The 27,019-nt window shown below is 44.7% G+C and overlaps 1 protein-coding gene across 2 annotated transcripts in view; it reads right to left on the bottom strand.

The window, feature by feature from the left end:
- LATS2 (large tumor suppressor kinase 2) overlaps nt 1-27,019 on the bottom strand; it is a 123,794-nt gene that overhangs the window by 62,877 nt on the left and 33,898 nt on the right. For both annotated transcript variants that reach the window (XM_086935207.1, XM_086935206.1), the window contains exon 2: nt 24,720-25,261. In XM_086935207.1, coding sequence (XP_086791333.1) covers nt 24,720-25,049 — 330 coding nt within the window. In that variant the 5' untranslated portion in view covers nt 25,050-25,261. The remainder of the gene's footprint in view (nt 1-24,719; nt 25,262-27,019) is intronic.

The following is a 27,019-nucleotide window of genomic DNA, read 5'->3' as shown; positions in this document are numbered from 1 at the left end:
GAATCGCAACGGCAACTGGCACCCAGGACCCTTGCTCTGTGCGCTTTGCATAGAGACCAAGCATTGGATGACCATGTATTCTGGACACCATTTTGAGTCACTGACAGGCATGAGAAGCTCGCACTGCCTCCAGCCTCAGCTCCAGAGCACTCAAAGGCGGCCCGTTATAAACACATGGAGGTGACTCAGTTGAAAGTATGCACTATACATGAGTAATCTGCTGCACAAACAAAAAAAATACCATACGGCCACATCCTGGAAAAAGCAAACACACTTAGGGAATGCCAGATCAGGTAAAGAGCATGAAATATAAATAGGACTGCCGCAAATGACCTTAATGTTTTTTTTATTCACTGTTCCTAAATCAATCAAGGGTTCCCTGTAAAGGAAAAGACACAAATATAGGGCCCGAAAGGGACCCGTTTCAATGTCTGTTTTTAATTACAGCTGGGTCTGGTACCCGAAGGACCCTGGCCTACTTAAAGCCCTGTTCAACATGTTTGCTGCGATGCAGCGCTGGTGTAACGAAACTTCAGGGTGCCTCCCTGCAAGGTACGTGGAGGGGGCCCCTCCGTACTCATTAACTCTACGGGCAGAGTACTGTGCTGAGGTGGCCCCCTATAACTTGGGGTCCGCACGCAACACGGGGGCCTGTGTTACGTCACTACTGCATGTACACGCCAAATATCTTCAGGGCTCGGCTCGTGCACAGGTTCTCAGAGCCGACCCTTGGCTCAGCTCGGGCTCCACTCTGTTAATTTGCTGGCTCACCCACCTCTATTGCTACATGCAGGCAGGAACACTCTGATCCCAAACACAGCTCTCAGAAATAAACCTAGCATAACTGTCCGTTTTCTAAGGACAGTATTCGAGTCACATGTATTTGCCTCGTGTAAATAATGCACAATGAAGAACTTCCAACCGCCGCGCCACTTCCTCGAGCGCCCACACATGGCCGGACCAGAAATTCTGGCTGAACTGGCGCGCGCGCGCGAGCGAGCACGTGATCGGCAGCGTGCGCCTTTGCTGCTCGGGCAGCAGCACACGCACTCACTCAAATATTTCAAATGTAACACTTTTACAGTTACTTGGCAAACAAGGTCCTTCGGCGTTTTCTCTTTCCTCTGAGATATGAAATTGTTAACATGGACAGAAGTGCTCGGCTTCAAGAGTTGCAAAAGTATTTAATCACCGGAGAGGGGTTGGAGAGCGGCGTTTTTGGCACACTGTTTGTCAAGGCGTTGTGAGTTGGAAGAAAGGAATGTGCTCGCTGCGCGCCAGCCCGAAGTGAGATCTGGCCCTCAGAGCGGCAGGAAGGGCGGTTCATCAGCCCTGGAAAAGGCTGTAAACCGCGGGTGTCGACGCTCACGCTGACCCGGCCAGTACACTTCCAATTCATTACATGCACAACAAAAACACGTGCCGACTAATTACACTCAGCGAATGTTCTGACTGAAAAATGTTCAATGCTGACAAGTTCTACCACTATTTTGAAACATATTTCTTTCAAAGGGGAAAACTTGCAAGGCCCTCGCCGCCCCCGATGTTAATCTCATTAGTTTATGTTGAATGTTATTTATAGGGTACGCGTTCGAAAAAATCTGTTGGCTAGAGCACCACAAAACAACAACTGGAGTATGCAGAGTTGCAGTCGGGAAATGCCAGCTTTTTACACACTTCTTAAACTTTGAAGCTGTGGTTATCACCTAAGGGGAATGGGTATGGAGTTACAGAATCTGGAAGAAGGCAAAGAGAAGGCTTTGCCTCCATGGTCTAGCCAGTCAGTTCTTGGTGTGGTGAGCTGGGAACGACTAGCCGCCCAGGCATCACAGTCAGCCGATGACTAGACGTCTACAAAATGGACACCCTCTATTGATCCATTATACAGGTCTAGCGTCATATCCTAGCGCTTGGACGCCTCCGGGCAACAATTCGCGCTCTACAAATCTGCAAGTTTACAAGTTTACAGGTAAAATGATTCATATCTCCCGTCACACGTCCTTTAGTAATTCCACATACTCACTGATACCACAGTGGATTAATTAAGGTGTACTATCAAGTGTCACGAAGAGAGCACCTGGTCATGTGGGTCAGGTGTGATGTGGCAGATATGATGAAATGGATAACAATTGGATGACAGAAACAGGGAGTCACTGCTGTTCCTTTGCTGACAATGAACTTCTTGCTCTGTTGTGAAACTGTTCCAAGAATCCATTGTTCGAAAAGTGCGAGCGACTTTATCCACATACCAGACATCTGACTAAGAGAGAGAGAATCTATGTAAAACCTCATTTGTAAAATGCTTTCGAAACCTCATCAGTAAATAATTAGGAACTGGGTTTTTGTTCGCAGTGCTAGTCTTCAGCACCATGGCAATGCGAAGTAAACAAGCACTGAAATGCTTCTGCAACTAAGTACTTAAAAAATATGAAAATAGTCTGCAGAGGGCACTGGGTGAGACAGTGGTAAGGCGCAACAGGTGTCTTTGTATATGTGCAAACACACCCACTTGGAGAGCCCCAAAGCTCTTAGCGATAGTCATAAAAATGAAAACATTTATTATAATTTATGGAGAAACCAGACAAAAAGCCTCCACTCTTTTGTTGCTAGATAAAGTCTTTAAACACCATATCCTAAGGCCGGCCGATCCCGACCTGTGCTGATAATCTTCTATGTCTACCTCGTTACCTGTATTTCTGTGTTTGAGTTTGTATTTTTCCTTTCGGCTTTAATTTTGACGTCCTGTGTGACTCTAGTTTTATACTCATATTAATATACTACTATATGTATATTGAGTGGAGAAGTGTGGCTCAATGGTTGGAGCGGCAGACCCTGATGCAGAGATCTGTCCTGGGACCAGGGTTCAATTCACTGCCTTGGCGGGTCTTGGGCTCAAAATTCCACGGGCCTGATAATTCTCGCCTCGGTGCCTATTCCAATCATGGAGTCCCACTCTGCAACTCTGGGCAATAGCTTGCTTAATCTCCACAACGGCCCCCACAACGCTAAGGATGCCTGGCCTCCACCTTGGGGGTGCCCAGGAGTGGACGCCTCACAGGGAAAGCCAGGATGGGTTCCACAGCGGTATTCGTACAACCGCCTTGAGACCCTTGCGGGTGAGTAGTGCGCTATACAAGTATCCATTTTTATAATTGTTCATGCCTTTTATCTGCTCACTGCCTGTATAGCGCCCTGTTTAACCCCTAGGTGGCTTCTGAAACATTGAAAATAAATAAAATACATATAAAAACTCTTCATTTCGTTTTTTCTTTCTTTTTTTTTTAGCCAGTGACCATCGCAAATGCCCTTCTGGAAGGGCTCAGATCCACAAAGCCATAATTCAGAGGAGGGCTATAGGTGTAGGTGTGAGTATCAGGTTTTTTGAAGTCTAAATACCAGGACAACTAGAGGGATATGGTAAGTAACCTCATTAGCATAAGTACTGCACACACTCTGCCCTGGATAAGGTATCACAGGGCTTTCAGTAGTCCAATGGTGATCCTCCAAACAGTTCTGATAGTTTCATCACAAACAGGTGCCTGATTTGGCTTGTGGAGATGTGCCGTCAGTGGTATGAATAGGTGCGCTCCGATGCTAGGGAATTTGTCAAACCGAATGAGTCTTGTGTTTGACATTTGAAATCCGAAAGAAATTCCAAATCATCTTCTAGCATGTTTGGCATTCCTATCGCCTGCCAGAAGTAGATGTGTGTGTTTGTGTGAATATAATCTGTTGTGAGTGCTATTTGGTGCCTCAATAGCCGATTACTCTCATATTTGACCATTCGCAATTCCGGAAGGGCTTCAAACCCTCATTATTCTGCAGGTTTTCCTTCATTTTAGGATTTTGCTTCAGGATTTTTTAGCGTCAGGAAATCCATTTCTGGGGATCAGTTTGTACGCTATAAATATAATTATCCTGGTCTTATATTAGGAGTTCTGTCTCATAGTGTTCCATTGTTTGAAAGTGCATAGTGTGTCTTGAAAGAGAGTGCTGTTGTGAGGGCAGGGATTTGAGCGTTGTTGCATTTGTGTGCAATGCTCTCTTTAAAATGTACTGTTGGATGCTGTGTCTGTGGTGTGTGTGTATGATTGGTAAAGGATTCTGGTGTTGGCACTCTGATCCTCAGCGTCATATCTTTGCTCGATGTCTGCAGTTTTCCGTTCAATGAGTCCTCTATGGAGTATGTGGGGTTTGTCCATATCAGAATAGTTCCAAGAAAGCCCAACAACACAAGGAAATGGGAGCAGGGGCAAATCTGTGGACAGTTACTACACAATTGAGGCTAGCAAGGAGAAGGCATTTGGTCCCGAAAAGAAACAGAAGGGTGGGGAAGCAAGGACAGGTGGAGAATAGAGATAGGCAGGAAGTTCCGAGAAGTGCTGGGAGCCGCGGGACTCTGAAATGTGTGGAAGACTGTGGCTTAGAACTGGAGGGGGGAGACTGGATCAAAACCAGCAGGGAATAGAGGGAAGGAGGAATTGCCTAAATGAGAAGAGATTGGTGAGGCATCATTAGGGAAGGAAGCAGTCCCTGTCTGAAGATAGGAAGTGTATGTGGTTGGTGAGGCAGAGAAAGGCTGTTGTTTCAAAAACATGGGTCCTTCCGCTGCCAAAGTCTTCTAAATGCCCTGCACTTTCAGGTCAATATAATACATCTGTTCAAAACTAGCGCATCAAATCCCAGGTATTTGTTCCTCGAGATAAAGGCGGTAGCTCAGTAGGCTAGCCTAAACCTTCCATTTTATACCTATCAAAGTCCATTGTCTTTCTTCTTTGTTCATGGATGGTGATATCAGTGCTTCCATAGTGTTGATGACTAATCACTGATCCCTCGAACTAGATCTAGTTCTACTAGCTACGAGTGTCGACCATGCAAAGAAGTATGTACTGGATACATGCCCCCGTCGTAAACTACGTAAGAAGTAATGTTTGAATAAAGTATGTCTGCTAAAGCAGTTGACTGCTCTGCTCAGCAATGCCTTTATGAAATATAAAAAAGGAATAGACCATCTCCTGTGCAGTACCAGTGTGATCCTGGATGAGGTAATTGGAGTTTTTATAATGACTGGAAAGCCACTCAGTGTGTCTTTTCTGACTGTGTTGGCATTGATGACTTGCATGTCTGAGTTCCGATGTTCTCGGACGTTCAAGGCCCATCAAGCTTTGTTTTACAGCGTCTGCGACAGGATGAACACGAGTCTCAGCTTAAAAAATCTCTGTTCAGTATAAGTGGCGCCGGCAATATTGCTTACACCTTACTAATATATTTCACCTGCAATGAAGAGAGAAGAGTGCAGACAGCAAGAAATGTGTCAAATAAACCTCCTCACATTTACAATAAAGCATTTAAAGAATCTCGGTAAATTCAGCTCGAAAAATTACCTCTTTGACTCCAAGATGCTGACTTTTCAAAACTTCGAAGATTTACAGAAGTTTTGCATAAATGCCACTCCTATTTGCAGCCCCCTTCTAGTACTACCTTCTGGGCCAAGGGCTCGTACAGGAAAATAGCCACAGATGCAAGACTAAGTCAGGGGAAAAATAAACACCCCAGGATATGTGTGATTCTAGCGCCGTGTTTCAATATATATGTCATTGTTTGTGAAAAAGATTTTTAAATACTGTAGCACAGCACCCAAGACCAAAATTGTATTCTGCACCTTGACTGCTGTGAAAACACCAGCGAGACCCAGCTCAAAACTCTTTCATCCTTTCCTCTCTCCTGATCCGTCTTTCTACGTGTCATCTTACCGACCACCAAAGCTTTAAGGTGACAGAAAACCAACATTACAGTAGAATAAATTAAAAAAGTGCAGGTGCAGTGCAGGTGGGAGCTTATCTGGGCACCTCTCATGCTGGTAACATAAGGGAAGCATCTCTACAAGGGAGCCTTCCGTTAACTATCTTCAGCCAAGGTTTGTGCCATGGACCGAATACAAGATGGACGGTTGGGCCAGGAGGAGAGTAAATGGGGAAGGCTAGCAATAGAGTCTCATGCAACAATGTGCCTTCCTCTCCAGTTGATCTTAATGGGAAGGTGGACTTCTTTTTATGATTTGGGATATCCAGTTTGATTACAAATGCTTTTAATATGGAAAACTCAAAATATTCATGAAAAAGGGAATATGGAGAATTAGCAACAATGAAATACATACACGGCGTAGTTTGTATCCTGGTTTGAGGAATTCCTCTAGATGGGCATTCTTTGAAACTACACAGCAGGTTAATTTGTGTAAGACAAAGTTATCTTTTTTAACCGTATAATGAACTTAGTTTAGTCACTCCCAAGCGTAGTAGACTTAAGGGTGTGCAAATAAAGTATATATATCAATATTTAATGAGCACCCCACAGGACGCAGATGCACCACAAGCCTCCTATATCCATCTGGAACTAACTGATACATAGGCGCCGATCTAGAAATCCCTCGCATTGCACAATACAAACTGCTCGGTATACATGAGATGTCAATCGGATGTGCCGATGCAAACTTGCTGTGTCCTAATCATATGTGGGGCACTGAATGACAGCATCATAGCTGTGCATGAATAATACTTGAATTATGTGGAAAAGTAATAGCCTTAGATGCTGCATTCATTGAACTGAGCTATATATATATATATCAAGAGGGAGAGACTCGGAACGCATAAAGGTCCAGCATACATGCTCCGATCAGCTCATCAAGATCACAGCAGACCTCCGTACTTACTAGGAACTGCATACCCCTGTGATCTTGTGTAAAGTATATGCCTTGCAACTTTCGAAAAGTTCAGCTGAAAACTTTGACACTTCTGGAAGTTCAACGTTTTACACTTCATGCACGGAAAACCCGAAAGTTTTACAACTGCAAAGGAAAATCATGCGCTGAAAAAATATCAGCATATATTTGCCTCTGTGCATAGAAAAACAGTGCTAAAGATTAACTTGCAGAGAAAAAATCTGCATATTACTTTCCAGCATGGCTCTGTTTGATGACAAGGAAAATTATCCGCGCAAATCGGTGAAATGAATATCCACAGCGTGCAAAAACACTTTGCAAGGGCAAAGAAAGACTTGCATTGGAAATTTGCAAAAGTTTCATATTAGTAGACAGTGGACTTCATGAAACTTGCTAGCAGAAGATCGAGTGAAGGAGAGGCACGAAGCAAGAGGACCAGACATGCCATATAAGAGGATTGAAGATGCTTGTCTGGGACAAAAATATGTGTCTCCCAAAAAGTATTTTTAAACGTCAAGAATGGCAACCCTTCGGCTGCGCCTCGGAGCGGGGATTCAGAATAGACGGAGATATTTTTCGGCTTCATGGAATTCTGCTGCGGCTGCATGTGTTGTTGATCAGCATTGTCAATGCGTAATGACGCTGCCTCCGGAGCACGCCAGCAATGTATGCCCCGCCCCCTCCGCTGCCCTGTGACCCAAAGCAGGGATATTCTGTAAAACAACCCCAGAACCAGAGATGAGCCTCAAAGTCTCTCCCTGATCGCTGTCAAGGATGCTGAATACCTAGGCCCGGAGAGGAACGGGAAATGGGCCCCCTTACGGGCCTCCAGGGGTCCCTTCCTCGGGCCCCTCAAAGGAAGCCATACAGGGCAGGATGGCGAAAGGGAAAGAGTTCCTGACGGGCTGCCTTGCCATGGTGCCATGACAGTGCTTAATTTGTAAAAAATGAAGTCCCAGGGCTGAAAATGCTGCCAAGGAGGCTATAGCCCACTTCTACCTCCGGTGTGCCCAACTTTCAACACCCGCTCTGCCTCAGTCTCTATCCTGTAACCATGCTCTGCTCTCTGTCCCCTACGATATGCGTTTTACTTCTTTACCTACACCGACAGATGAGTGCAAAAACAAAATGTACACCAAATGAAAATGCTTTTTTTGAACATATTAATCAATGAGGTCTGACTGGGTTTGTTGCAGGTCATGAGGCTGCTTGAGCACAGAAGGGCATGTCACTGCTAGTGCTGCCTGTAATTAGTTTGGTCCAGTAATGACGACGGCATAGGCATCCACTGCTCAGCTTGCTGTGTCTCTGCCTGCCACAGCACAAGCACTATCCCCAGCCGCAATGCTGCACTGCCTGTGTGATGTGAGTATGGCTGTTGCACCTACTGGGCTCAAGCATACACAGCAATTAGCATGCTTGGAGGCAGCGCACCGAAACTGCAGGTGAGTCCATAGCGCACAAAAGTTGCGGTGGGCCACAGCCACATTAAGCACGTTGAGGAGGTGCAGCAGACTCAGTGAATAGAATGCAAGCCATTCTTTAATGATGATTTCTATGATTCATGACAGGCTTGACAACATCATCACTAAAGTAATGATACACAATCATGCCTGCCTGAACAGATGTATGCCTGTCTATGAAAACATACCAGCCCGTCACCATGCAAGGTATGTGGTTCTTTTTATTTTAAATTGGACAATTAATATTGAGACCACCACCCGCAGGACCAGACATCGTAGCCCTGGCCCTGTGAAAGAAGTGCAGGTGCTGAGCACCTAAAAGCACCTGCTCAAATTAAGCACTGTTCCATGAGCGCTTATGCGAACAAGGAAAAACACATGGCCCCCATCTCGTCAGTATTAAAAGACAACCATAGTTGAATGTAGGGCGCTCAAGCCCATGGGCACCGGTGCCACTGCACCTACTGCAGTCCTGGCAGCTCCATAGCTACTTAAGGGTCGCCGAGTTTCCTATTTTATCCGACTTTCCTTTCTTCTCCCTATTGTTATCCTTTTCTCCTCTTGTCTCCTTCCCTTTCACTCTCTCCTCCCTATGCCTTTGTAATCTATCCCTAAACCCCTTCTGATACTCGTCCTTATCCCCTTCTTCCCTTTCTCGCCCCACCTCTTCTCTCTTCTCTCTGCTCACCTCACCGTTCCGCCTTTTCTTTCTCCCCACGCCATCTCTCCTTTATCTACTTCCTGCACTTCTTTCTTCAACCTCCATTTAATGTCCATGTTATCTTACTACCTCATCCATATTTTGCCTTCACTTCTCCCTCTCTCTCTCTCTCTCTCTCTCTCTCTCTCTCTCACTTTTTCATCTCATTCCTCCCATCTTCTCAATCAATTAATCTGGGTTGGAAAAGCGTAACTACTCACCCGTGAGGGTATCAAGGCGTAAGGGGGTTGGGTAGGCGGGTCCGTTGAGTGCTGGGGTCTCCCAAAAAGTCGAGTCTTGAGGTCCTTCCTGAACTGGGGCAATGTGGGAGATTGCCGGAGCAATATTGCACTATTTTTTATAACCGCTCCCCTTATTTTCTCCTTCAGTTTCCATTTTGCCTGTTCTCATCTCCTATCTCTCTCTCTGGCCATCACCCCGTTCCCCCCTCACTCGTTTTATTCTCGATGCTAGTCCTCTCCCTTTGTCCTCCATTTCCTCTCTGTTCTTCATTTTTCTACTCTCCTCTCTTCCCTTTTTCTTCTTTCACTTCCTGTCACATCCCTACTCCCTCTTCTTTTGTACTTCTTTTTCCCCTGTTCACTTTTGCCCACTATTTCTCTGTCTCCTATCTCACTTTCTCTTCCTGCTCCTTCCTCCATCTATCGCTTTATTTCTCTTTAAAAAAATAATCTTTCTGCCTTTTCTCTTTTCCCATTCCAAAGCGTCTCTTTCTTTTCCATCTCTTGCCTTCCAATCACCCTTCCCATTCTCTCTGTTCTGCACTTCTCCTTGCCCTACAGAGGCCCATGTGTCTCCTTGACTCCCGAGCTGGGGTAAACAGACAAAGATCTGCCTAGGCTCTCAGGCAGACATTCCAAAACAAGAATACATAGAGCGGCCTTTTAAAAAATAGAATATCATATAATGATAGGTTGGCAATGTCATCATTTATATACACTTAACTGCACATTCTTAAATTGTATCTAAACCATTACTGAAGTGAATGCACACTCCAAATAATTGATGACTCTTCTTTTATGAGGCTCTTTTTGGTACCGGCTTAGTCAAGTCCTTTTTTTGGTTCCTGTAAATCACTTTGTCATCCCTTGAGTCACGAACACACTATGAAAAACTGCTAATGAATGTGTTGATAAATAAAAATAGTTTCCCCGCTGCCGTTGCCACAATTATGGAAGATAACTGTAGATGTTCCAGCTCCGAACACAAAGGGCTGCTCTGTTCGCTGGGATCAGGGGAGTACAGCTGCTATCTGGCCGCGCTGCTCCAATCCCATGCAATCCCCTCTTGGTCAGCTATTTCCTAAGAATCTGAATCACTTAGCTGTGGCTGTTCTGTGCATGAAGTGCCTGACCTTAGGATATTTTATCCAGCTGTTTTATTTGCCCCAGGCACTTCTGGGAAGTTCCACTGCACAACTGCTCTCAAACGTGGCCTTTTTAAGAGAGGAGGAACAGAAAGACAGATATTTTTGTGGGACAAAATGTGTTGTTAAAGGGCGCTGCTGCCAGACTGAGAGAAAGACACATTTTTGCAAGAACTTGCTTGGAATGTGCATGATGTCTGCAGGAACATGGCACCTTTAATAGCCGGCAGCTCTTGCGTAGACCTCCCAGCTCGGATCCCCTCGAGGCGAAGTGCTGAGCCTGAGCGTTGAAACTCGCTGCCTTCGTGGGCTTGCTTCCATTGTATCCTGCATGCCCATTACACGACTACCTCTGATGCCATTTTGTTCCACCTACATATATACATAACTACTGGAAGCGCACCGCAGTACTGGGGCGCGGTAACCCGAGATCCCTCTATGAGACTTTTTACGTCTACCACTAACAATACATTCAATATACAGGTACACTCAGGTAATGAGTACCTGTACTTCTTTCATTTGGAAGGGAGAGTACCAGCACTTCTCAGCAACAGTGCAACACGTTTAATGGGATAGTACAAGCACTTTTAAGAAGCAAACAGGTACTCTAGGATAGTGAGTCCCTGCACTTGTATATCTCCTTTTCAAGCACTCAACAATGCAAATCCCGAGGCAGGCTTATTTCGATATGTGTTTTGATTCAGCTCCCGCGCTGCTTCCATCTCTTCAGACAGGTCTGCCCTCCGCGGGCAGCTCAAAGACTTAAGGCCCAATGACAAGCATGCTGGAAAGTATACGCAAAGAGAGTGATCTGGTATAAACATGTATATTTCCAAGGGTGAGAGAGAGCATAGTATACATCAGCCTCGGTACGCCCTCCCTACTCACACTGGTTATCACCCACAATGACTGTGTTGCTCTGTTTCTTCAAAGAATATATAACTACCTCTGATTTTTAATTGATAAAGGGGTGCAAACCCCTCACCCACACCCGATGGCATGCCTCACCATAGGGCTGCTCCTGTGCCAGCAACTAGATTGCTAGGTGGGTTTATCCAGAGCTCTTCAAGCTAATTTTTTTTGGGGGGGAGGGGGGTGGAAAGGGCTGTGGCTGGTTAACATTGTATTAGGAATATGATTCTCTTTGGGTGTGTTTGAATCTTTATCCTATGTTAAACAAGATTGCAATGCAAACCCAGGGATGCTATTAGGATACCGCCCTCATCTCTCATTCAGGTTAACATGTTTCTGCCCTACTAAATAGTGTCAGACCATCATAGGGCTTTCATCAGGACCCGTTGGGCGTGAGGTGGTTAGTTGGCCGTTGGAGGTTAGAGGCATCTGTGTATGGCAACAGAGCAAGAGAAAGAGTTCCAATCCATTCAAGCACAGATATTGACATACTAGTTATGATATGTATGTGTTCCGTGGCAGTACTTGGTGCCGTACTGGTGGTGGTGACAAAGCGTGTGGTACTGAGCTGTTGTTGTAGAAAGTTAGCACTACGAGGGTTTACAACTGCCACATCTTTGTCTAAATGCCTATCGTCCTCAAGTTGTTCTTGCAACTCCCGTTTGTTGCAGGATTTTGTTGCAGAGGCTATGTTGGATTCTGATACTCCTGCTTCTCTATTTCATTAGATTTGCTGAATTTCATACTTTCAACCTTTCGTTTTTTCAAAATTCAGAATCTAGAAAAAATTAGATTCAATTGCGGGACTGAAATTCCAAATAACTCATTGAACTTTGTAATGACCATTGGCTTCAACATCACCCCAACTGGAAGCGGGACATCAGTGGGAATTCTGTGCCACTGCTTAGATTTCCAAAGGCTCATAAGAAATTTCTGCAGCTTGTTCTGAATACAGAAAATGGACATTTAAGATAGACATTGGCCAAGAGGAACTCTGAAAGACCAATCAGAATTCTAAATACAAATTCTGCACAGTATTTGAACCTCTAAAGTAAAGGAATCAACTCTTCTGTAGTCATGATCAGAATTGATCTATACCTAATCTTTAATGTTTTTCTCTGCCTCCATGTACTTTTGTACCGGGATCTGTTCGGGGGACACCTGATACAGCCTGGGTTCAGAAGGAGAAGAAATGCACCATGAACTCATTTGATGCCTTGTTGATTTCTCCAGTGCTACCTTCATAATCAATCAAGAATTACAAGATTGCCATGGGAGATTGTTCCCCTTTCTGGGTTTTTCTCATAACTTTTGCTTTTTAAAACAATCAATAGCCACACCAATACTTTTCACCTATGCAAAATGGATTGGTGTTGTCCTTGTTTCTTAAGTGTTGCACAGTAGTTGAGGTTCGGTGCAATGTGAAAAATGTCCGAGAAGGCAACGTTCAGTGGGACAAGCCAGCCGGCAGAATCTGAGGGGGAGGGTCAGTCATCTGGGAGCCGCTGTACAAAGTCATGGTGAAGATTTCTGCTTTCTAACTCAAGCCCAGATTTACTAAGCCCTTGCATTGGTGTTACGTCACACAAGGCAATGCAGGGGCTTAACTGATCTTTATTAAGCCACACAAAGCCACCTTGTGTGGCTTTGTAAATCCAGAGTAACACAAGGCACCGCAAGGCTCTTGCGTTACTCTGCATTGGGAAGGCGTTCCATGGTTGAAGTGTTGGGGTTCACACCCATCCATCCATCCATTTTGGCGCATTCCCAGATTTTCGAAGGGTAGCAAACCTGAGAATATCTTCAAATGCTATGCCATCCCAATTGAGGTGTAATGAGGAGAAATATGTTTGTTTCTCCTCGTTATTTCCTCTTTCTATGTTCTGCAGCACACATAGAAAGAGGAACATGCCTCTGAGGATTGCTTTTGTGCAGGAAGGTGTCCCTTCTTGTACTAAAACAATCCTGCTTGTAATGCAAGCACCCTTGCTCCATGGTGCCAGGTGCCGATGTTGGTGCTAGTGCTTCCGCACAGGAAGAGTCTCCTCCCGGTTCTCAGATCACTTTTTGGCAGAATATTTTCCAAGGCCCAAGTTTTGCATTTGGGATATCTGGACACTTTTAGCACGACTTCTAAGGGCCCAGGACTGGAGAAGCATCACTTGGGGGGGTCAAGCACTTTAGCACTGGTTAGCAGTGGTAATATGCATTGAGTTCTAAGGCTAACAAAAACAGACCACCCTAAAATTGACAGGTCTATCAAAAGCCATTTCGTAAATCCAGGCAGCCTTTTATAGCCTCTGCCAAACCCCATAGAGGTCACCCCGTCTCTAAGTAGGACATTGCAAAATAGACTGTCAAATGCATCCAGATTTGCTATGTTAAGGCCATGCAGACACCTCGCGTTCCCCTGCATCCCACACCACACGGAAAAAGGTTGCCACCTTAGCTTTTCTAGGTTATATCCCTTTATCGGATATCTGCACAGCTGCCACTTGGTCAACATGACACACCTGCACAAAGCACTATAATGTGAATATTCTAGCCCGTTAACAGGCTTTAGTTGGCCACGCTGTCCAAGAACACGGCTTCAAACATCTGCATCATCTGCTTGGTAGCCATAGCTTTGGGCAGGAACTGCTTTACAGTCTATATAGTTGAAGGCTAAGGGCTGGTGACTGTCAGGTTTGAAGTTCCAGTCTTGGTGGGGCATTATTGTTGCATTCGTCACATAGCGAATAGGTGGTACAGAGCAAGTCGGGGTGGAGCATGTCCCTCCCGGAGCAGCGTTCTTCAGCATCTAAGGCCAGTGGCAGCAGAAAACAGTCTTACAGGAGGAATGGATGCCTGCCATTTTCATGATATCCTCCTAAGATAAATTTACATACAAAGATCCCGCAATGGGTGGGAAATAATGTATACGTAATTTATTTTAATTGGGCTAATTAACATAGTTAATGGTGATCTTGAAAATCTATGATTGAGGCTTACTTGGACTTTCGTTGGACACCCCCTGCTCTCGTTATTCTAAAATGACACCTAATGTGCAGTGCCGCTGGAAATACAAAAAAAAACCTTTATGAATCTGGGACATATGAATGTTCTAGAATTAGTGCAAAGATTTGCTGCATAAAATTGCATATACCTTAGCAAATCTGACCATAAAATGCTGTAACAGCTGAGGGCAATTCCTGGTCGGGTCGCCGACGTGCCTGAGCGCGCCCCCGGCATATACTGCCTTTAAGATGGCGTCTGTTTCCAAGACACAGCCCTCACAGACGCAGGAGCTGTGCACCTTTGCCTGCCTTGCTCCTCCGCTCAGGTACCTTAACATTCCTCCGGGGATGAGGCCTCCTTCAAGCCCTAATTACAGTGTCTTTCAAGAGCCCGGCAGATAAGAGCGGCCCTCTGCCGCGGCGCCGTAATATATCTAAGGCCGCTGAGCTGATCGCCTTGTCATCTGCATTACCCTGACATCCTGGAATTCACTTTTGGAGCGCTTATCATTTCTGTTTTTATTGATTGCATTCCAGGGGTCTTTGATCTTCATGTCAGGGACTGCATTTTTGCCTTGGAGACTGAAAGTATTTTCTCCTCCTGGCAGTATCGGCCTGGCCTGACCGGCAGGTTTCTGATGCAGAGGTGTCGAGTGAGCTGCTCAGAAGACGCTGTGTTCTTGGAACTGCACTCTCTCAAGTTTTTCATCTACCGCCCATTCAAGGTGGCTTTACTTCAGGGGGGGGGGCCGAAGGGGAAGTAGCAAATGTGCCAAGAGCCCTAAATTCGAGGGAGGAAAATGGGCCCCATCCGCTGGTTCAGCAGTAAACAAAAACAACTATATTTGGGGTGCAGTTCACATACTTGAGCCCCGGTGCCAGGCACCTGCTGCACTATTGACAGCCACACACCCCTGTTTCGGAGTCTGGTTAAAAACATCCCAGGTCAGCTGACCAAGCCTGGCACCAGGAGACCTGTTTTTTTCATTCCTTTCTGGTTGAAACGTCATCACCTAGTTTAGCTCTGGTCACTGAGGACAGGAAACCATTTTGGGTTTCAGGACAGCCACAAATGAATGTGTCCTAAAATAAAACAACACGCAGAGGATCTAAAATTGAATGTATTTAATTTGTTTTTTTCATGGGTCACTCCAAAATGTATTTCCGTGTGTGGCTTCCTAAAAAAGGGAGTGATGGGCCAGGTCAGCGGAAGCAGATGTGTTTTGAGATGACTGCGGCCAGCTCGTGGCTGGTACTTTGTGGCCACGCGGATGTCGGCGGAAGAGCGCAAGGATACGTGATGAAGCCTGTTTGGAGCCAGCCATTGCTCCGTGTGATTTTCCACTATGTTATGAGTAGGGCACCTAGTGATGCGCGAAGTCGTGAAGTTTTATGTACGTCGTGGGTGCAATAAACCACTTTTAAGCACTTTCAAAGTGAAACAAAGCACATACTGCGGTCAAAGAGGTAAGAGTGGAATAAAGGAGTACAGGGTGGAGATAGGGCCATTAGAGGAGTGTGAGGAACTGCAAGGGCGATACAGTGCTCCCCACCACATTGTAAAGAAAATGAAATAATGAGGTAATGACAAGGAGGCAGAGTAGATGGATGAAAGCAAGGGGATGGTGATAAGAAGGTGGAGGAAAAATATAAATGAGTTGAGGAGTTGGCGATTGGGCCCTACCCTGTAAAAAAAAACACTAGAAAAATGGATTACTTTATTTAGTAGGCCGTTTAGGATGAATTAATTTGAAATGATGGGTGGGGTCCCTCTGCATGCCACGCTCTTGATTCATCAAGTTGGGTTTGGTGGTATGCGCTGTGCAGTCAAGGTGGCAGAACAGCTACTGCGCCCAAAGCCACCACACAGTATCAGAACTCACAAATGACAATTGTCTTGTGCTGTCAAGGAGAAACTAAGCAGCACTGGGCAAAGTTTCTACTTGCAAATCTTCATTTTGGGTGCAAGGGAGTTCCTCTTTTTGGCTTCTCTCTAAATGGGAAAAAGTAGGGATATTGGGAGGACATTTGCAATTGGCAACCAAAGTGCTGGGAAATTGAGCTGTTTGCCACTGAGAAGACACTTTCTGTTTGCTTTTTAAAAATGTGGTGAAAACCACAAAAAACCTTTTTTAAAACAATGTTCATTAATAGTAGCATTTTCTATATACAGACTTTAAAAGCACTACATAAGAAGAAAAGTGTTTTTTAGGTCTTGCATACAGGCAGCTTTATCTGTTTGGGGAGAGCTCAAGTTGTAAGACACCACACAACACAAAACACAACATACACATGCCTACACGAATAGAAAGAGGCTTTTGGACAGTCCCTTTCAGCCATTGTCTTCGGGCATTGTCTGCTAGAGCTGTCTATAATGGTTGGTATAGCCCCATGGCATTTTGCTGATGTTACTTTTTACTTATACTTTTTTTTAAATCCCCTGGGCACCATCTGTCAATGCTAGCCCACCCCCTGCTCCCCTCTGCCCACCCACTCTGGCGCTCCCTAGCCGCCCGGTTCCCATTCTACATTTTTTTTTACATATGTTTTCTTCAATTGTTAGGGAGCTGCAAAATGCTACTAGGCTACTAATTTCACTTGTTTTTAAGTGCTCTTGTACACTTTATTTTTTACTTTTATTTTAGTGCTTTGACATGTCCATTGGTCGTGTTAAAACAGTAAAGTAAACAAGCATTTGCAAAGCAATAGTCCTTGCATTTACGAGTCTTTGACCTATTGGCACTGTAAATGTCAATAGCTTAAATTCTCTCAAATGCGAGACCTATTGAATTGCAAATATTGTTTGTTTCCAAGCGACCTATGCCGCGCTTGCACTTAAAAGAGGCCACGCCACTTTCTTTAGACGAGGCGCATCTAAAGAAAGGGGAGTGGCCTCTATTACTTGCAAGTGTGGCATGGGGCACTTGGAAATAACCCACCCCAAAAAATATTTATAAAGCAATAGGTGTTGCATTTGCGAGAGTTTAAGCTATTGTAATTTACAATGCCAATATTTAAAACTCTCCTAAATGCGAGACCCATGGCATTACAAATAAGCAAACGCCATTGTCCCCGCTGCTTGGAAAGTGAAAGCGTACATGGCGTGCTGAATGTTGCTGCAAAGCACATCGTACATGCAGTAAGGCAAAACTCACTAAAGAAATAGTGCGTACAGACTAAATAACACAGACGGTGTAACAACAGAAGTAAAAGAGCCTGTCCTCATGGGTGGTTACAAATGAAGACAAGTCGGTACTAAGGAGGGACTAACAAGCTGATTACCGAATCAGAAGCCAGCATTTACAAAGGACAAGACACAAGCCAATGAAAAATATGAGCGGAGAGTGGGCGGAGCTTCAAGTGCATACTCTAATATAGCATGGCTCGCAGGGGAGCGCATGCGCTGCCCAGGCTCGTCCTAAAAATGCCTGTTAGTGCGTTGCCATGCATGCATACACACAGTGGCCATCTTGGAATGGTATACAGTACGCAATAGGTATTTTCAAAAAGTTTGCAGGACTGTGATGCAAGCACAAAAATGCGTGATGAAGCACCCAAAAGAAGAAGAGTGCCATTGCAAACAAGGTTTGTCAAAGCCAACAGGTTATTCCTTGCCTGTTAAAGTCGAGATCTAATGACATTATCAATTTTTCAAAAGTTTGTATTGCTTTGGTCTAACGTTTGCAGCACAAAGAATGGCAGGCAGTTACAGTGATGGGCACAGGCATGTTACAGTCATTCTACATAAGTCACATTTTCACTGCATCCCTGTACAGTAAGACTCTATTCTTTGTGTGAACAGGACCAGAGTAATGCTAGGACAGAATTGACCCAAAGCACACTTCTGTGGACCAGGGGCACAATTAGAATACATGAATTTGCAAAATAATGTTGTGGGCTGGAAGTCCAAGGACTAAGCCAGGACCAAAAGATCTAATGAAGGATGGGTTGTAAGACTTTATCACTTGCATAAGAGGAGAAAGTTGCAGCAGAGGTGAAGAGTGATAGCAACAGTGGGGGATTAGGTCTAAGGGAACAAGCCCTTCACAGCAGAGTTGACTAATCCCACAAGAGTAGGTTCAAGGCAGGAAGTTTGCTGCAGCAGAGATGAGTGATCACACAAAGTTGCTAAATAAACCTAGTAGCAGGCTGTGGAACATCAGGGTCTAAGAGAGGTGAGTAGAGAAGGTTGTGAAGAGAGAAGGGACTATGCTAAGCTGAAACCTATCACTACTAGGCATCATCGGAAATACTGTGCCCCAATTTAGAGGCTTCAATTCAGCAGGACAAAGATTGAATCTGAGACAGTGTATCAGAGGCTAAACGTTTCAATATAAATGAATTTACCGGCAAGGGATGTAGTATAGAGACATCCAAATCCCTAAAACAAAATGACCCAGTGCTAGTGACAAGCATCCTCTAGGTCTTTAAGTAAATACTAATACTAGTATGCAAGCTACTGGGCTTTAGCCAGTAGTCCACTACACTTAGAGCCTTACACACAGATACCAGAGAAGTAGTTGTAATTGGAGAATCCAAATACCTATGTGCAGCATGACTCATACAGCTCCGGAGGGAACGTCTAAGAGGAGAGCTTGAAGATGTAGGCATGCTCCAGTGATGGGCGGCCCTTATGACAAAGGTTATGATCATCTGAGCACTATGGAACCCTATATAAGAATAGATTAATTAAGTCCAGTAAGCACTTTCTGCTTTTATAAGATGCCAATGTGACATTTTAGTATACTGTCTATTAAGCAATGCTCGTGTACTTCTCTTTCTAAATGTGTATTTTATCCGTTTTATCATCTTTTGTGTTTTCTTTTTGATATTTTTTATTACTGAGCAGTATTATTGTTTTATTGTGGTTTGATGGGTCCTTGTGATCCGAAATAAACTAATACTAATAATAATACTAGCACTATCTGAACTGGAGTGGGTGGGATAGGCTCACACTGATGTTTGAAAGTATTACATTTTTCTGAAAAGGTAAATAGGCATGGATGGACTTTAGATAACATTGTATAGCATTGTAATTTGGATTCATATTGCACCTAGTACCACAGATGAGGTGTTGAAGAGCTTTAAAGATGAGTAGCACACGACTCTGTGGAGCCCTGAGTTCGTTTGTAGTGTTAGTGGTAAATGTTGCAGGTAATCGTATAGTATGCAATATTTATAGAGTTGGTGTACCAATCAGATGCACTCAGTTTCTAGTCTAGAGAAAGTTAGTTGTTAATTATTGTTATTGTTGCAGGTGCTTTTGTTATGTGTCAATTTACATTCCTAATTGTGTCTCTGTGAAATAAGCAAAGGGTTGAGAATGTGTATTATTCTGCTGTTTGGTTGTCCTTGTATTCAGTGTTATTGAACAGCAATGGTGTAATTGGAGAATAAGATATACATATTGTGGTTCATGCATAAAGAGCTGAGAGGTGAGTCAGTGAGTCTGGTGGTAAAAACTTAGTATGAATTCGTTTTAGAGATCAAGCAATATAGGATTGAAGGGGACATATGTATCGACTGGTTGCAACAGAACAACTCTAAGCCGTACTTCAATGGCCACCTCCGGTTGCCACGGAACAGCTCTAAGTATTTCGCCTCATCCACAAAACACGAATGGTACCCATTGCTAGAGAGCAGCTCCGAATAGCCAACCTGGTCTATTCTACATGACCCACCCCTCTTGCTACACAGCAGCGTTATGTAGGCTGTCTGAGCCATCCTGCATGTACGGACCCCTGTTGGTAAACAGAAATCCAAGTATCCCGACTAATCTATATGATGTAAACACACTCTAAATATACAGTGTGATCCATAGCACGTGCATGGTCCCCAGGTGCTGCAAAGCAGCTCAATATGGGTAGCCTGATCCACACTACATGTATGAACACTGTTTGTGACAGAGCCGTTCTACGTATTCAGGCTGATCCATACTCCATGAATTACCCCTGCTGTTGCAGTGCAGCTCTAAGTATGAATGCTGATCCATAGGATATGGGTGGAACCCCACTGGTCAAGAGCACCTCTATGTGCCAGCCTGGTTCATGCTACATGTACAAACCCCAGTTGCTCAAGAGAAGCTTTAAGTACACCGCCAGATCCAGAATACAAGTGTGAGCTCCCGTTGCTACAGAGCGGTTCTCGTATCCAGCCTGATCCATCGTATGTGTACCGACCGATGTTGAAAAAGAGTAGCTTACATTGCACAGACTGGTCCATACTACATGCACGGCTCTCCTATTGCTACAGAGAAGCTTTAAGTGTCCCACTGAGCCCAGACTCTGTGTTGCGGAACCCCACAGCTACAAAGCAGTGCTTTGTTTCTGATCCTAATTCAGACCACAAATACAGAACCTACTCCAGCATAGAAGTTCTGGGTGTTCCAACCTAAACAACAATACATGCATGGAGCCTCATGTCTACAGAGCATATTGCATGTTCCAACCGAATTCATTTAGTTGATTCTTACCTCATGTAAGGACCTTTACTTCTACACCACCCCACAGCACTGATCTTGCTAAGTGTGGCCTCAGCAGAGGTATATAGCAGCACAGTGTGTCCCAGCTCGAGTCCTACACCATGCATGGATACCAAGCGCTATAGGGAAATTCTGAGTGCATGAGCCTGATCCACATTACCTGTACAGATGTTTGATTACCACCACTACTTAGAGTAGAGATGAGCATTCAAGACTTACGTATCCACACCACATGTGATGGCCCCCAGAGTAACAGAAAAACGCTGAGTCTGCGAGCCTCAGATGTGGCAATTCTCCCAGCTTCTGTGAGTTGAACTATTCGGACATGTTGACGGAAGCTGTATGGAAGCGGGCTAGGGTTTAAAAGAGGAAACTATTGCCTTGTGCACCTAGAGGTTGATATACATAGCACCTAGCCTCCCTCTCCTGAGAAAAGGTGCACAGTGGTGTGATTGTGGAGAAGTGTGGCTCACTGGCACAAGTGCCACCTCTGCCTACATAACACTTGTTCTTGTGCCGGAGTGTCTAGCACCTTTTGCAGTATTATACCCCAAATGATACTTTATCTTCTCTTGTAACTGCACACTTGTCACTTTTTCCTCCTGTGCACTTATTACTACCTCATGTATTTTTGGATGCGCACAATTTTTACTACCTCATGTATTTTGTTTGCTCACAATTGTCACTATTACCTTTACTACCTCATGTATTTTTGACTGCTCACAATTTTTACTACCTCATGTATTTTGTTTGCTCACAAATGTCACTATTACCTTATGTACTGTAACGTATGCGTTTGAAATCTGTTCTTTTGTAATGTTTCTCATTATGTTTCATTTCTGTTCCTTATGTGAAGCGCTCTGACACCTTCGGGTAAAGTCCGCGCTATATAAAAATGCATAAATAAATAAATAATAAATAAACTGGTTAGAGGAGGCATACCCTGAAGCAGAGTTCAGACCCGGGACCAGGGTTCAATTCCCTATGCGGCAGGGTCTTGAGCCCAAATGTCCACGGACTCGATAATTCTCGCTTCGGTGCCTACTCTAATCATGGGTTCACACTCTGCAACTCTGGGCATTAAGCTTGCTTAATCTCCGCTACGGCCCCCCCACGGTGGGATGCCTGGCTTTCACCTTGGGGATGCCCAGTAAGGGTTATCTCACAGGGAAAAAGCCAGGACGGGTTTCCAATGCAAGCGCCGAGATGCCTCACGGTGATTCGAGCGCTATATAAGAAGAAATAAAAAAAAAAATGTGCGCAGCTGTGGAAATGTCCATCAACAAAACGCAGAAGTACATATGGTAGGATGGGCCACAAGTAAACCATACATGCCAACCCTCCCGATTCAGGAGGTAGACTACCGATTTCAAGGCTAATCTCCCACCTCCCGGTTCCTGCATGCATAAACCCTACTGTTGAATGTTGATCTGCTGGTGACAAGCCAGCATGAGCCCGGAAATGACCTCATTTGACTCGGAGTGTGCACTGCCAGTGACCTGCTTCTGCAGCCCATTGCACAACCATTTTGTCATGCTCTGTGCCTGCTATAGCACTGACTCTGTGCTCCTAACAGGTAAGGAAACAAAGAACAAAGTATATTTTGCCATTCGGACATCCGATCCTGCAGCAGCGCAATTTCAAGCCGGGTCCCTTTGCTGTGCCAATGGGGAAGGTTCTGTACATGCCAACAGACTCAATTCAGCTGGGAGACTCGATTTTTAAAGCCCCAAGCGACTTTATTTTAACTGACTCCTGCCTAAAATCGCCTATGCTACCACGCAAGTCGAAGGGTAAACCCCCCCCCTATGTTTTATCCGAATCTCCCTCTTTGCAGCTTCAAAATGTTGGCATCCATGCAGAAACATACCCCTCTCAGAGCCCTGTCTGCGAAGAAAACCTCCAAACCACTTGAAAAGGCATCCCCAGGACAGCAAACAACGCCACAAGCCCATGCTAATGGCAGATTGCACATTATTCAAAATGGCTTCCATCACCCATATTGTGCTGTGCTCCTACCCCTGCATAAATATCTCAATAAAATAAATAATACAATAAGATAAGCCTAACAGCTAAAGGAGTATGCCATACATTGTGCCCCACACTTGAAATGTGAGCTCTACTAATCCCTTTGTCAAAAACTCAGGTTTTTGGCTATGAGTGGAGCTCTTCTGTACCCCCACACAGCAGGGAGTAGTAGCAGCAGGGGGCACCAATCAACTGACTTCTAAGCAGTTCTCCTTCCGCCATCTTAGGCCTAATGTGGCACTGTTAAGAGGGCAAGATGGCTGCTGGCAACCCAGACAATTTCCAGAATGCACAATGTGTTGTGTGCCATAGTCATTCCAACTATATGTGTGATAGTATGGTTCAAGGCACGACATAAGAGCTGAGGTTAGAACAGTTGTAGATGAACACAATGATTACCTTCCTTGTGAGGATTCAAGTAGCGTATAGTGAGGGCATGCATACTGCCCCTAGCAAGAACCAAAGAGCTAAGTAAGTTACAAAGGAAGCAAAGATGCACCAGCAGGATAGTATGAAATCACCACAAACGGGACCTTCGTTCTGATGGGTGCAAATTAACTCAACAACACACTGTGAATTACTCTATTGCACTGTATATAGGGAAAGAAACATAATTTTGTTGCACAGCCCTAAGTGATGACCTAGAGAAAATCACCAGAAATTGAGTTCTCAACAAGAGTGGTGCTGAAGGCGGTATTCATGGACTGTTTCTTATAAGCGCAGGCAGGACTTGGAATTCACATGGAAATTAAATTGCCCATTTGCCTGGCAAATGTGACTTATGCACAGGCAAAGGGTATTCAGTGTATTGAAAAGATGCATTTTTTAGAATGTAATACATGATAGGCGCTCAAAACTGGCTCTACGGCCCCTCTAGTCTAAAGAGTACTCAAAACACCACTCCGTTACCTACTCACGTTCCAAACCCATGAGGCACTGTATATGAACTCCTAACACACTGCATCTTCTTTGATCAAAGACCAATGGCTTATCCAACACTCCTACCCATTTTACTTCTTAGGTTTCTCACAGGTCGTGGATCTGGACCATGTCTGGTTCTCTAATGTGTGGGGCAAGGCAGAAGGCCAATACACTTCTGTTCTCCATTGCAGTTGCATTTAGACTATGCCAACCAAAGCTTACAACCTCAATGCACTTCAGACATCATTGGTTTAATGATCAAATTGGCTTCAAGTTCCTTCCCCCTTTTGTCAAATATGGGATCCCACAAGACTCCTAATGCTTTATCCACACGTGATTCAAACTGCACATCGAAATAAAATATAAAATGCTGCTTGTCATTTTGAAAACATCTAATTCTGTTTGTGTTAAAGCACAGCTGAAAACATTTGTATTCCTATTTGCATAGTGGCTTGCTCACAGCCCTACTCATACATCATTTAGGCCTCGAGCCGCACACCTATATACTGTCTTCTGCTTTATATACACTACTTACGAGTATTCTCTTGCTCATTTGACTGCAAAAGACTGTATGGGGAATGCAGATGGGTGTGTGTTTTGTTCAGTTTTCTCTCTTCCCTACTTAGCTCTAAACAGATACCCATCCTGCAGGCATGCCACAGTTCTACATCCGATGCTTCACTAATCTGCCCCTGGGTGTGCTGTTACTCACTGAGAGGTCATTTTCCATCTTCTAAGTTGTGGCCTGAAAACCATGGAGCATTATTCCCTGAACATCTGATGGCGTTTAAATCCCATGGGAGAGGGGCAGGTGCAGCTAAGACTCCTGAAGGTGGGGCGCCCTGGAAGGTGTTTTTCTTAGATCTTTAACAGACTGCCCTACTTTGAGATTTGAACCTTGTTAGCAGCCCCTTCTGATGTTCCACTAAACAACTCCCTGCGAACTCGTGGTTGCACTTATTCTAACTAAGCTTAAAAATGCAGAGCATGATCACTTGTGGCTGCTTGACATTTTTCTAAAGGGAGTGAATGACAAATTGTTAGTGTGCTGTCTTTTCTGAACTAGTACTATCCGTTCAGGGTCGCCCGCGAGAACAATGGAAAAGCACATACCGGATCACACCCAGCATTCACCAGTTCTTGTAGCATCTGCCTGTTGACTTCCACGGTTGCCGGGCTACCGGACTCATTGGCGAAGGGAAGCAAGGAATACTTTATTTCTTTCAATACTTTTTGATATGGCGCAAATTTTGCAGTTGGCCTCAACTGCTGTTGCCGGGCTGCCTCTTTCCCAACCAGAACCTTGGGGTCGAGCAGCGCGTCCCCACCAAGCCCGGCCGGTATGCTCTGGCCCGATGGCTGCTTCAGGCCTTCCCTGATCTCCTCCAGTCTTTGTCTGCTGTTTCCAGAGTGGGCTGTAGCAGGAAATGTCTTTGGCCTCATTGTGAATCCAGCGTCTTGAGCATAAATAGAATCTTCCTCTCACAGGATACTCTATAGTCAACAGGGCACTCTTGAAGACAGCAGCTCCTTGTGGGGTAGGAATCGTTTCAAAACGTTGTTTTCCGCGACTACTTCAGATCACAGTCATGAGGATTCCTGTTTAGGAATATAAATAAACATCCTGGAGTCTTCATTTTGTCTGGTGATTGAACCTGAAAGATAAGAAAAGGCAAATAAATATATATACATACATAAATGTACCTTTACCTTGTGAGTAAACTTTTGCTAAGCCTTTGTTCCACTTCCCCCCTTGCCGCCGGACTAGATAACAGTAAAGTTTAAGGGTTGACCATTCAGATTCAAATAGTGCTTATGGTGATACACCCACCACCCTCCAAGCACTTTCCTGCTTTTACCTTGTAGCCTCTGGTGAGCAGCATCTGTACCACACATGCTGCATGTATTCTTCAATAAACCCGCCTCAGTAATAGCCTCACAACAAGGTCAAAAGTCCTGCACCATGCACATGTGATCCTTCCAGGAAAGACCCACAAGCAATTATTTAAATTTGTTAATAGCTAGTTTTTTTCAGATAGTAATTTCTCTGTCTTTGCAGAGCATTGCCGCATCACTGTCATTCCCTTGCAAAGCCAGCACCAGGCCAGTTGATACAAAGGCTGAGAGATGCTGAATTAAAAAGCCTTCCTGAGTTAAAACGACTTCCTTTTAACTCATGTATTTGCCATCTATATTCTGCAGATCAACCACTTTGTCAAACCTTTTAAAGCCTAGTTCAATTATGGAAGTTTATAAGTCACTGACTCGTGCCAGTTGAACCAACTTTATGGGGCCTGTTTGCAGTAGCGGCTGCTGACTTATTCGGGTGAATGAAATCAGATATTTTTGAAACAGGAACACTTTGTAAACTTACAAGTGGGCACTAGCTGCTAAATTGCTCTAACATCCTAGTTTGCAAGATGGAATCAATTTACAATCCTCAAACCTACAAATCTTGGAGAAATCATTTCCTCTATTTACAGCACTTTCTTTGAGGCAAATCAGCAAGATAGAATATCAGAACATCAAGGTTGAAAATGCAATGTCTTCCTTTTGCGTCTTTAAAATTAAACTCTGCTTTAAGTCAGTGGGATTTCCTGTTTACAGACTGCAGCCTTTGAAACAAACCCAACGTTTAACAGATGTTTCATACATTTGGCACACTCTCTCACTGTCCTTACGGTCTATCTTGCAACTGATTAACAAAAATATTCTCCCCAAAAAAGTGTTGATTTTCTGGCATAGTTTGCTTGGCACAGTCCAATGCAGAAACATTAAAACATCCGTCTAAAAAATAAGATCCAGCATCAAAGCTTACTCAGTCAAAGGCCACTAAGCAAAGCCCACGGACCACTAGACCAAACTATATACGTTCACAACATGCTAGATCTTTTCTTTAATCTACCCTATTAGTCACACCACAGAGATTGCCACTGGCTAAGATTAACCGGTTCGACGCTATTGACGGAACCGTTCCATCACGGCTCGCGGGTGAGCTGTGCTCATGACGGAACGGTTCCGACACGGCCCGCTCGCCGCGTCTGCGCGGCGCTGGTTTCGCACCTGCGCGGCGCGTTTCATTAAGCTGGCGGGGCCGTGACGGAACCGTTCCGTCACAAGCACAGCTCACCCGCGAGCCGTGACGGAACGGTTCTGTCACCCGCGCAGGTGAGCCGCGCGCCCCCCGCGACCGTTAGCACTGCGGCGGAGTAGCCGCCGCAGCGAAGGTGTTAATTCAAGCATTCCATTCATCGCTTTGTTGTTTTTGCAATTAAAGCCCTGAGTGCAATGGGTTTTCCCAGACATAGGTTCCTTGCTCACTGTGCCATAGGATTCAAGCTACACCCTACTGACAAGCCCCAAGTAGAACAAAACTGGCCTGGGGTTGCTTGTGGTCCCTTCTCATCAGTTAG

Source organism: Lissotriton vulgaris, chromosome 8, assembly GCF_964263255.1.
Source record: "Lissotriton vulgaris chromosome 8, aLisVul1.2, whole genome shotgun sequence".
In the NCBI taxonomy this organism is placed as follows: domain Eukaryota; kingdom Metazoa; phylum Chordata; class Amphibia; order Caudata; family Salamandridae; genus Lissotriton; species Lissotriton vulgaris.
This window is presented reverse-complemented; position numbering and strand designations above follow the sequence as displayed.